The sequence below is a fragment of the Hypanus sabinus genome, chromosome 10 (genome assembly GCF_030144855.1).
Source record: "Hypanus sabinus isolate sHypSab1 chromosome 10, sHypSab1.hap1, whole genome shotgun sequence".
In the NCBI taxonomy this organism is placed as follows: domain Eukaryota; kingdom Metazoa; phylum Chordata; class Chondrichthyes; order Myliobatiformes; family Dasyatidae; genus Hypanus; species Hypanus sabinus.
This window is the reverse complement of record NC_082715.1, coordinates 45,737,167-45,748,840: the sequence shown is the minus strand read 5'-3', so window position 1 is coordinate 45,748,840 and position 11,674 is coordinate 45,737,167. Positions and strand designations below refer to the sequence as shown.

Sequence of the window (11,674 nt, the reverse complement as noted above, 5' to 3'; positions counted from 1 at the left end):
ATTGAAATATGAAAGCAAGCTAGCAAATAATATCGAAATGGATTGTAGAAGTTTGTTCAAGGATGTAAAAAAAATAAAAGAGAGATGAGAATGGATATAGGACTGCTAGAAAATGAGGCAGGAGAAATAATAATGGGGGACAAGGAGACTGCAGATGAACTAAATGAGTATTTTGCATCAGTCTTCACTGTGTGCCAGATGTTGTAGTGTGTGAAGAAAGAGAAGTGGGTGCAGCTACTATTACAAGGGAGAAGGTGCTCAAAAAGCTGAAAGACCTAAAAGTACAGAAGTCACCCAGACCAGATGAACTGCACCCCAGGGTTCTGAAAGAACTAGCATTAAAGATTGTGGCGGCATTAGTAATGATCTTTCAAAAATCATTGGACTCCGGAATGGTGTCAGAGGACTGGAAAATAGCAAATGTCACCCTGGTCTTTAAGAAAGGAGAAAGACAGCAGAAAGGAAATTATAGACCAGTTAGCCTGACTTTAGTGGTTGGGAAGATGCTAGAGTCAATTGGAGTAAAAGAGGAGTACTTGGTGACACAGGACAAGATAGGACAAAGTCAACATGGTTTCCTTAAGGGAAAATCCTGCCTGTTGAACCTGTTGGAATTCTTTGAGGAGACTGCAAGTAGGATCAATAAGGGGATGCAGTGGATGTTGTATATTTGGACTTTCAGAAGGCCTTTGACGAGGTCCCACACATGATGCTGATTACCAAGAGCCTGTGGTATTGCAGGAAAGTTACCAAGATGGTTAGAACATTGGCTGATTGGAAGAAGCCAGTGAGTGGGAATGAAAGGATCCTTGTTTGGTTGGTTGCCAGTGACTAATAGTGTTCCGCAGGGGTCGGTGTTGGGACCACTTCTTTTTTTGCTGTATTTAAATGATTGACATGCTGGATAGATGGCTTTGTTGCCAAGCTTGCAGCTGATACAAAGATTGGTGGAGGCACAGGTAGTATTGAGGAAACAGGTAGGATGCAGAAGGACTTAGACAGATTAGGAGAATGGGCAAATCAAATATAACATTGAAAATGGTTATGCACTTTGGCAGTAGAAATAAATGTGCAGACTATTTTCCAAATGGGGAGAAAATTCAAAAATCTGAGCTGCAAAGGGACTTGGGAATCCTTGAGCAGAACACCCTAAAGGTTAACTTGCAGATTGAATCAGTGGTGAAAGGCAAATGCAATATTAGGATTCATTTCAAGAGGTCTAGAATACAAGAGCAGCGATATGATGCTGAATCTTTATGACAAAAGACAATAGGTGTAGGAGTAGACCATTCAGCCCTTCAAGCCTGCACTGCCATTCTGAGATCATGGCTGATCATCTACTATCAATACCTGGTTCCTGCCTTGTCCCCAATATCACCTAGATTCCCCTATCCATAAGATACCTATCTAGCTCCTTCTTGAAAGCATCCAGAGAATTGGCCTCCACTGCCTTCCGAGGCAGTGCATTCCAGACCCCCACAACTCTCTGGAAGAAGAAGTTTTTCCTTAACTCTGTCCTAAATGACCTACCCCTTATTCTCAAACCATGTCCTCTGGTACTGGACTCTCCCAGCATCTGGAACATATTTCCTGCCTCTATCTTGTCCAATCCCTTAATAATCTTATATGTTGCAATCAGATCCCCTCTCAATCTCCTTAATTCCAGCGTGTACAAGCCCAGTCTCTCTAACCTCTCTGCGTAAGACAGTCCTGACATCCCAGGAATTAACCTTGTGAATCTATGCTGCACTTCCTCTACAGCCAGGATGTCCTTCCTTAACTCTGGAGACCAAAACTGTACACAATACTCCAGGTGTGGTCTCACCAGGGCCCTGTACAAATGTAAAAGGATTTCCTTGCTCTTGTACTCAATTCCCTTTGTAATAAAGGCCAACATTCAATTAGCCTTCTTCACTGCCTGCTGCACTTGCTCATTCACCTTCAGTGACTGAGGCACTGGTGAGGCCTCATCTTGAATATTGTGTACAGTTTTGGGCTCCTCATCTTAGAAGAGCTGTGATGGCATTGGAGAGGTTCCAGAGGAAGTTAACGAGGTTGATTCCAGGAATGACAGGGTTATCATATGACAAACATTTGATGGCTGGGGTCTGTACTTGCTGGAATGGGGAGGGATCTCATTGAAATCTTTTGAATATTGAAAGGACTAGACAGAGTAGATGTGGAAAGGATGTTTCCCATGGTGGGAGAGTCTAGGACAAGAGGGTACAGCCTCAGGATAGAGGGGCAACCTTTCAAAACAGAGATGTGGAGAAACTTCTTTAGCCAGAGGATGGTGAACTTGTGGAATTTGTTGCCACGTGCAGCTCTGGAGGCCAGGTCATTTGGTGTATTTACCATTAAACCATGTAGAAATATGTCATTTGGCCCATTTAAGGCAGACATTGATAGGTTCTTGATTGGACGGCATCTAAGGTTATGGCAAGAAGGCAGGAAATGGGGTTGAGGAGGAGAAAAAAAGGACCAGCTATGACTGAATGGCGGAGCAGACTTGATGGATCTAATGGTCTAATTCTGCTCGTATATCTTATGGTCTTCAATGCATTTTCTTTTTCTTAATAAAAAAAAACATGTTTTGGGTAATGATAACAATTGTATGGATTATTCAATTGTATGGATAACTTTATCTAAAAACTACAAAAAATGGATGAAAATAATTTCGTTTGTATTAACAGGCATATCAAGCCGGGCTCTAAGAGACATAATTATGTATCGATAACGGCAAACATTATAACAAGCAAGTAATCTTGAAATTAATCTAAAAAATTGAGATAAATTTGAGCAGAACTGGTTAATGATTAGGCGTAGTCCCTGTAATTTCCTAATTCACAGACAAACTGAGATGAGAAACTATTTCTGAAAATTAAAACTAACACAGTCAGGTGTCATAGATCCCTCGGAAGAAGTATTGGAGGCAATTGTGTTTGCCAAGTAGTCGTGGCCGAGTGGTTAAGGCGATGGACTAGAAATCCATTGGGGTCTCCCCGCGCAGGTTCGAATCCTGCCGACTACGGTTACGTTTTATTAATAACCGATGTTTTTCGAAGAATCAAAGACAAACATTTCCCATTAAATGCTTCATCTTGGCCATACCGCGGCCATTAGTTAATAACCATTAGTTATTTTTGTAATGGATTGCCTGCTTTTAAGTGTCTGGGTGCGGGTGCCCCGACTTTCCGCCCTGGAATGGGCTGGGCTTCGTTGGCCACTTCCAGTGTCCCGTGACTTTCGCAGGCAGCGGAGCTACAGCGGAATCCCCGCTCGGCACCCGCAGTGAGATTCTCCCTTCTTGTTCCTGTACTTCATCGACAACATGCCCGAGGGGCTGATCACATCCAGGTAGGGGTAATGGGAGGCATCTCGCCGCCTACGCTGGAGTCCGCCCTACACCGCCGCCGCTCCTCCGAGAGAAAAACCTCCACACCTCTCGTTCTCGCCACTTTCCCTATCTGATCCTGATAATCGATAAGTATTGAGAGGCCTTAATGCAGTTTGAACGCACTCATCGAAGTTTAACTCTGCGGAATAGAGAAATATGTTTGTCATTTCTCCATATATTTGGCGAATTGAACGTTGTTTTGCTATTGGACGTCTGCGCCTGTGCATAACAACTCTTTTCAGCAATACAGTCAAGGCCGGAAGATTAACATGAAAATGCCACATTTCTACAGTAGGGGGTAATCTTCTAGGTTTTGCATTGAGCAGCCTTTCCCTTTGTGAGCTTAATAGTGGTGCATGAAATTTTTTATCAAAGTTTAAACTGACCTTGGAAAGAAGTCCCTTGCCGGTCCTATTTTAATCTGACTTTATATGATGAATAATATTGCTTATGAACTCGAGAAAGTCTGCGAATGCTGGAGGTCGAAAGCAACACACAAAATACTGGAGGGACTCAGTAGGTCAGGCAGCATCAATGGAAATAAATAAAAAGGTTGACGCTTCAGGCAGACATTCCTCTTCAAGACTGAGAAGGAAGGGGAAAATGCTAGAATTAAATGTGAGGGTGAGAGGATTGGTTATGCCATTGTATAGGTTTTTTCGATGTTCTAAGTTGGTGTGTGTGAGTGAGAGTATGGATGGTGAAGATGCACAACCAGGCCTGTAGAAAACTGAGATAATTTGTACATCTTTGGAGCCACCAATTAGCAAAGGTAAGTACAGATGGATCGACTAGCACTTCCGCTATGCTAGGCTTTGGCCAACTGAGGAGAATATTCGGAGAGCAAGAATTCAAACCCGAATTTGTGGTCTACCAAACATCGGTAATCCCTATCCTCCTAAATGCATCAGAGATGTGCCTAAGGTACAGTGTGCAGTTCAAAGAACTGGACAAGTGCCTCCTGCTCTTCCCCTTCTAAATCCTCGAATTCCTTTGGCAAGATTGGCAGGCCAATGTGACCGTCTTCCATGTGGCAGCATTCCATGCGTCAACCAGGTTTGGTTGGTGGACCAGATCATCCTTGTCCATGATGTGACTCCGGAGGCTGGAGCTCTTGTACGCTTGCAGGTTTCAAGGAGTTGGAGAAAATACCGTAGGAACATTCCAAAAGTCCCCTTGAAAAGTTGCTATATCTTCATGTGCTGATCCATCCCTAAGGCTTCTCATAAGGGAGTAGAAACTGTCAGGAAGGAACTGTGCAAGTGGAGTATATGATGGAAGCACAGGGAGGCCATGAGCAAGTAGTATAATATCCCCCTTGTCAAGTACCAGTTGCCCCACCTATGTTTGAATCAGAATCTGGTTCATTATCACTGATATAGAGTTTGGGGTGAAATCTGTTGTCGTGTGACAGCAGTACAGTGCAAGACATAAAAATTACAACAGAAAGCCTGTGGATCCCACAGAGCTGGGGTAGAAGCAAGTCATTCTTAACACGGTTTTCGCCATCTAAGTAATTGGGTAAGAGCATTCAGCAGGAAGATTGTTTCCGACGTTGGGGAAGTCCAGAACGAGGGGTCACAGTTTAAGAATAAAGGGGAAGCCTTTTAGGACCGAGATGAGGAAAAACTTCTTCACACAGAGAGTGGTGAATCTGTGGCTTTCTCTGCCACAGGAAACAGTTGAGGCCGGTTCATTGGCTATATTTAAGAGCGAGTTAGATATGGCCCTTGTGGCTAAAGGGATCAGGGGGTATGGAGAGAAAGCAGGTACAGGGTTCTGAGTGGGATGATCATCTATGATCAGGCTCGAAGGGCCGAATGGCCTACTCCATCTATTTTCTATGTTTCTATCTGCCTGCACCAGTGGACACGTTGCAATTTTCAAAAGCAGAAGTACTATTAATCTTCAAAAAAAAAATTTACTAGTGAAAAATTCCTGATGTTTTGGATACTTTTTCAAAGCAATAAAGTTTTATCGAGTATGTGAGCAATGATTCAGTCATACAGTTTATTGCAGTGAGTTTGTATTAAGGTAAAAACTGCATTTAATACTGTAGTGCCTTCAGCTTTTGGTATAATATTGGAAAGGGGTTACTTTCAGCAATTGCATTGAATGAAACTGTATGCCGTTCTGTGGTACTTAACCATAGCTTATCTTCCTGCTGAAAATGCCTTGAACCCAGCACATCGTCTACACAGCACAATATCAGGAGTCTTTTTAAAGTGATACCCTTAATTGGTTTTGACAATGAATCCATAATTGTAGTTTTTTTTTTCATGGTAGAACAGTCCAGAATGCGACTACTGGAATAGACCTGTCAGTCCCAGAGTACCAGGAGATCCATGGAAAAATGATGTCTGGCCATGTGGAGTATCAGATTGTTGTTGTCACTCATCTGGCTTCCTTCAAGAGCACAAAGCACAAACCAAAAGATGTTATCCAGTTTGTGGTAAGTGAAGAAGAAAAATTCACAACCCATCTGTTAAGATTTTTCTCTTAAATGTGTGGAAAGATCAGTTAGGATAAAAAGCAATGTACAATTCAGTTAACAAGAATGAGTTTAAATAGCTCTAATAATCTTTGACCATATCTTTATAAATGTCATGTGAGTAACCTGATTGTTGTCACGCTATAACCATATAACAATTACAGCACGGAAACAGGCCATCCCGGCCCTTCTGGTCCGTGCCGAACGCTTACTCTCGCCTAGTCCCACTGACCCACACTCAGCCCATAACCCTCCATTCCTTTCCTGTCCATATACCTATCCAATTTTACTTTAAATGACAATACCGAACCTGCCTCTACCACTTCTACTGGAAGCTCGTTCCACACAGCTACCACTCTCTGAGTAAAAAAATTCCCCCTCGTGTTACCCTTAAACTTTTGCCCCCTAACTCTCAACTCATGTCCTCTTGTTTGAATCTCCCCTACTCTCAATGGAAAAAGCCTATCCACTAGATGTAGATTCACTCATCTTCCCCACAGCCACTGAATTTTACATTTTTTTTAAGAACTTAATAATTACTTTGAGATAGTCACATGCTGATTATGGCTAAGTTACTTTATTTAAGTGTTTGTACTATGACAAAAGGAAGGGTAATGGGGAACTGACAGGAAAGCGCTTCTGCGGCCTGTTGTGTCAAATGAAACAACAGAACAAGTCACAGCAACAGGAGCATCCATTGCTCCTATTGCTATGTTCTTAGAATTTGTCATGGAGTTGTATCATCTTACAGCACACAGAAGTAGGCCCTTTTGCCTGTCAGAGCCATCTATACTAAATCTGTGCCACATAAAACTGAAAGTGAGACAGATTTATGATTTAATGATGGTGGGTGTAGGGAAAATTGCTGCCTCTGTAAATTCAAGTAATGGTTTTTTCCTCTTTAAAACATGACAACTTCTAGGTTTTGGTACTGCCCTGAACATCCGGGGCAAGTAAAGGTTCTCTTCTTTACTCCAGGATTAATGGGTCACTGGAGTGCACCTTTTGCTCATTTGCGCCACCTGCTGAATGCAGCTGTTACGTTTGCTTTGCTTGGAGCTTAGAATGAGGTTATTGGACACATTCTGCAAGTACATACTCTACAAGATCAGTCTCATTTTCCCACCACCTCCCTGTTCTGCAAACTTTTTGTTTTTTAAAAATAGTTTTTAAATGCTGTTTTTGCAAATTACTATTTAACCCCTCAAAATGACAACTTCAAGCAGTGCATTTGAAATTGAAGTAAAATATTTCTCTTCTCAGCAGTTTTTTTTTACAGTATATCTGTGTTCTTTAACCCTCCTCCTCAAGAGGCCAAATGACTTGTTTGTGCTCTAATTAAAGTTGTGCTGTAGATTTTCCCAGTAAATGCAGGTAAGATTATTTCTCTAAACACAAGAGATTCTGCAGATGCTGAAAATGCTGTGTAATACCAACAAAATGCTGGAGAAACTCTGCAGGTCAGGCAGAATCTATGGAGAGGAACAAACAGTCAATGTTTTAGGCTGAAGATTACTTCTCTATTTTAGAATTTTAGAAATGACTATCCACTTAGGATTTCATAGTACTATATCACTGTGTCATTTATTTTTCTGAGCTGACAAAACACTGATAAAGGCTGTATATGTTCTTGGATAATGTCTGCTGGCCTGTCAGTGTCTTGAAACTAAAGCCTAATTACAGCTTGTGGAGTGTAGACTGAAGGCTTCCTAGTGAAAGAGCGAATGTTTAATGAACATGCGTGTTCAAAATCATGCAGGGGTTACAAAAATGGCACTGCCTTAGACTATGATGAGAATTAACTAGGATGACCAAGTTAAATTTGAGACTCTGTAGGACTGTGGCCCACGTCCAACTGCTGTACACTGCTGTGGACTGTCTTGTTAAAGTTAATGGGCCCTTGACAATGCCCTTGTGCGTCAGGGGTGGCCCACGTTGGAGCAGTTGTACTCCCTTTACGTGGAACTATTCTTGTGCCTTCTCCTTAAGAGGTTAACGGGTTTGTTTCTATGTGAACCAGATATGGAGCCGAACCTTTTGGCTTACACTGATGACGTCCTCCTCATGGTCACTGACCCTGTTGACTCACAGAGGATTCGAGACTACTGGCAGATCTTCTCAGCCGTGTCCTCTGCCAGGGTCAATGAGGAAAGGTGTGCAGGCCTCTTGGTGGGTCAGTGGTAAGTGGACTCCTTACCAGAGAGGTTGAGACCCTTTGCGTGGAACACCACCCACCCCCTCTACTTAGGGGCCTACCTGAGCTCGAGGGAAGAGCCTGGCGGATTTGGAGTCGTAAATCTCTGCCCTGCTGGGACTCCAGTCAGGCCTCCTTCGTGCAATTTCATACCGCAGAAGGGCATTGGTTATAAATCAACTGGTCACCTCCATGATGTGGCGCCAACTGCTTACTTCAGTCCCGTCCACTGCTTTTATCTCCAGAGGCTGGTGGACGACTTCTGGGGCAATGGGTGGCATTGGGTCTCTGCTGTGCCTTCTGATTGCGGAGGGCAGTTAGTCATTGGCCGCTCTGCACCTCAGGACCCTGTGTCGTGGTCACTGCATAGGCCATGCCGCTCTGAGGGAATGGCCTCTGAGAGCTGGTGAGGGTCCGGGGCCTAGCCGTATCCAGACAGGGTGCTCTCGCGCTGGTGGGGGAGCTGGTCTCCATCCTATCACGGTGGGTACGGAAGGGGTTCGGGGAAGTTGAAGGGGTTCCGGCTGTAGCATAAGCGCTCGTCGGCCCCGGTCCTTGGAATACCGCGTAGGAGATGGTCCCGTATCATGAGAGCCATCTCATGGGGATCCCCGCCGTGCCCTTCTGTGACGCTCCAAAGTGTTTCTTGTGTGAGCTACTCCTGCACACCTTTCACTACCTTGTCTTCGTCTGCCAGTTCAGCTCACCCAGGCGGTATGTTTTACCATCGGGCAGTGAAGGAGGTCCCCAGTGGAAATCTCGTTAAGGAGGGGCCCTTTCCTGTTTACAGGGGACCTGAGGTGGAAGGAAGGTGTTGCGTAGGGCAGTACCATGCAACAGGTTTTTAAGCAGGTTCACCTGTTGGCTTTGTGGCCAGGAGGAGTCAGTTTATATGGGGTGTGAGAGGTTGTGGTCCCGGTTTGATTATCTGAAGAGGCTGCTGCTCGTGTTCTGGTTGCAGTTCAGCCCTGCGATCCTTGTATACGGGGATCCAGTATGGGAGGGGGCGAGTCGCGAGGAGGATCTACTGGCGGGCTCGCTCCTTGGCCTGGCCGAGATGGCCATTCGCGGGTCTAGGCGGCGGAAAGTTGAGGACTGTGCTAAGCTGACTGTTCCCTTGGAGAGGGGAGCATGCAGGCACAATGGGTACAGCGGGGGATTTCTGGGAACGGTGCCCCCCCCCCAGCGAATTGACTGTTTTAATCATATTTTAATTAGAATTTATTCACTGTCTTGTAGATACTGAATGTGGGTACTCTGTGTATTTGCTGTGTAAATAAACTTTTACAGTTTTGTAAAATAACTGGATTATAATGTTAGTCATTGAGACTTGGTGAGGGAAAAATTAAAAGGTAGCAGAGGTTTTGAAGATTATAAAGACAAGCCAGGTGATTATTAAAACAGTCAAATCTGCAGGTAACAAGAATATAAGTGTAAATCTTGGCTGCAGGTGGGTGGAAGTATGCTCTCTTTTTGATGGAGAGACCAAGTCCTGAAAACTGGTTTGGGCCCTGTGGCGTTCTGGTTCAATCCAAATCGTTGCTATGTATACAAATATAATTAATGGCTAGAATAAGTTTTGTGGTGGGGGAAATCAAAAAACATAGCTTGTTTTTTGCAGTGTTCAGAGGAAATTGTGGTTTATCAGAAATGAATGTTTAATAAGCTGTTTGATGTGACAGATAAGATGGAAGGTTACAGGAAAATAGTGCTGTAACCTGCTATTTAGAATTCAAAAGTTCAAAGTAAATTTATTACCAAGGTACATACATGTCACCATTTGCTACTTTGAAATGCATTTTCTCAGAGGCATTTACAGGAAAATAACAAAATATCATAGTTCATGAAAAACTATATACAGTCGGCTCTCCTTATCCGCAGATTCAGCCAACCGCGGATCAGGAAAACCCGGAAGTTCTCTCTCCAGCACTCATTGCTTGAGCATGTACAGACTATTTTTTTCTTGTCATTATTCCCTAAATGATACAGTATAACAACTATTTACATAGCATTTACATTGTATTAGGTATTATAAGTAATCTAGAAATGACTTAAAAGTACAGGTAGTGCCCAGGTGATGAATGAGTTCCACTCCTGAGTCCGTCTTTAAGTTGGATTTGAAGTCGAAACAGGTACATCCGGTATTATTTAACGTCAGTCAAACGTCTTTCTTAGTATATAGTACATATTTTACCTTTCTATGCATATAGAACAATTAAGAAACATACCACTGCATTGCTTAGTAATAATTGTAGCTTTCATCGGGGCAGGGCCTTTCACATTCTCCATTAAAATTGTTCGGATCGTTGACCGACTGTAGCCTAATGCTTTTCCAATGACTGATGGCATTTCACCTCTTTCCATTCGCTTTACTACATCCATCTTATTTTCAATCGCAATCGTGATCATTTTCGTGAACAGAAGCTCTGCGGATTCAGAGCTGCGCCTCCAGGTCCTAATGTCCACCATACTGAAACATGTTAAATAAAGTCCGGGGTTCCGCTGGGTCCCAAAGACCATTGCACCGATACATGCTAAATAAGGGACTTGAGCATCCGTGAATTTTGGTATCCGCGGGGGGGTGGGGGGTCATAGAACCAATCCCCCGCGGATAAGGAGGGCCGACTGTATGCAAAGATTGACAAACATCCAATGTGCAAAAGAAGACAAATTGTGCCAACAATAAATAAAAAGTGTAAATAAATAATATGGGACCATGAGTTGTGGAGTCCTTGAAAATGAGTCAATAGGATGTAGAGTCAATTCAGTGTTGAGGTGAGTGAAGTTTTTCATGCTGGTTCAGGAGCCTGATGACTGTAGGGTAATAATTGTTCCTGAACCTGGTGGAGTGGGAGCCAAGGCTCCTCTATTTCCTGCCCAGTGGTAGTAGCAAGAAGACTGCATGGCCTGGATTGATGATGAATGCTGCTTTCTTGTGCCAGTGCTCCGTATAATTGTGCTCAGTGATGGGAACAGCTTTATTTGTGAAGGACTGGATGCTTCCATCACTTTTTGTAGATTTTCCATTCCTGGGCATGATTGTTTCCATATCAGTCCTTGATAGAACTAGTCCAATTCTAAGAATCTACTGAAGTTGTCAAAGTCTTGGATGACATGCCAGATCTACATAGACTTCTAAGAAAATATGGGCATTGTTGTGCCACCTTTGTGACGGCACTTGTGTGCTAGTCCAAGGATAGATCCTCTGATGTGGTAGCAGCAAGGAATTTAAAGTTATTAACCCTTTCCACCTCCGAACGCCTAATGAGGACTGGTCCTTGGATCTATGGCTTCCTTCGCCAGTCAAGAATCACCTCTTGGGTTTTGCTGACATTGAGTGAGAAGTTCCAGCAACACTGGTGTCAACAGCAAACATAAATATCCATAAATAAACTTAGAATTAAACACAGTGGCAGTGTTGGGTGGTGATGTGATTTATTAAAGCAAGATTGATTTGGGAAAATCTAAATCAATTTGTATCCCATAATGCAATTCATCTTTTACTCAAGACATTGCTTTCCTTTTCATAAAGTACAAATCAGGAAATGTATCATCTACAATACATACAAAATGCTGCAAGAACTCAATAAGC

General features: G+C 43.2%; 1 protein-coding gene and 1 non-coding gene across 2 annotated transcripts in view; both read left to right on the top strand.

The window, feature by feature from the left end:
• The first annotated feature begins 2,949 nt into the window (after positions 1 to 2,949).
• Positions 2,950 to 3,031, top strand: trnas-aga (transfer RNA serine (anticodon AGA)). The gene has a single exon. It is a non-coding gene; the product is annotated as a tRNA-Ser (tRNA).
• A 151-nt stretch (positions 3,032 to 3,182) lies between these two features.
• Positions 3,183 to 11,674, top strand: part of hs1bp3 (HCLS1 binding protein 3) — a 111,697-nt gene continuing 103,205 nt past the window's right edge. Inside the window, exons 1-2 of the mRNA XM_059981794.1 lie at positions 3,183 to 3,357; positions 5,684 to 5,849. Of these exons, the coding sequence (XP_059837777.1) occupies positions 3,332 to 3,357; positions 5,684 to 5,849 (192 nt within the window). The 5' untranslated portion in view covers positions 3,183 to 3,331. The remainder of the gene's footprint in view (positions 3,358 to 5,683; positions 5,850 to 11,674) is intronic.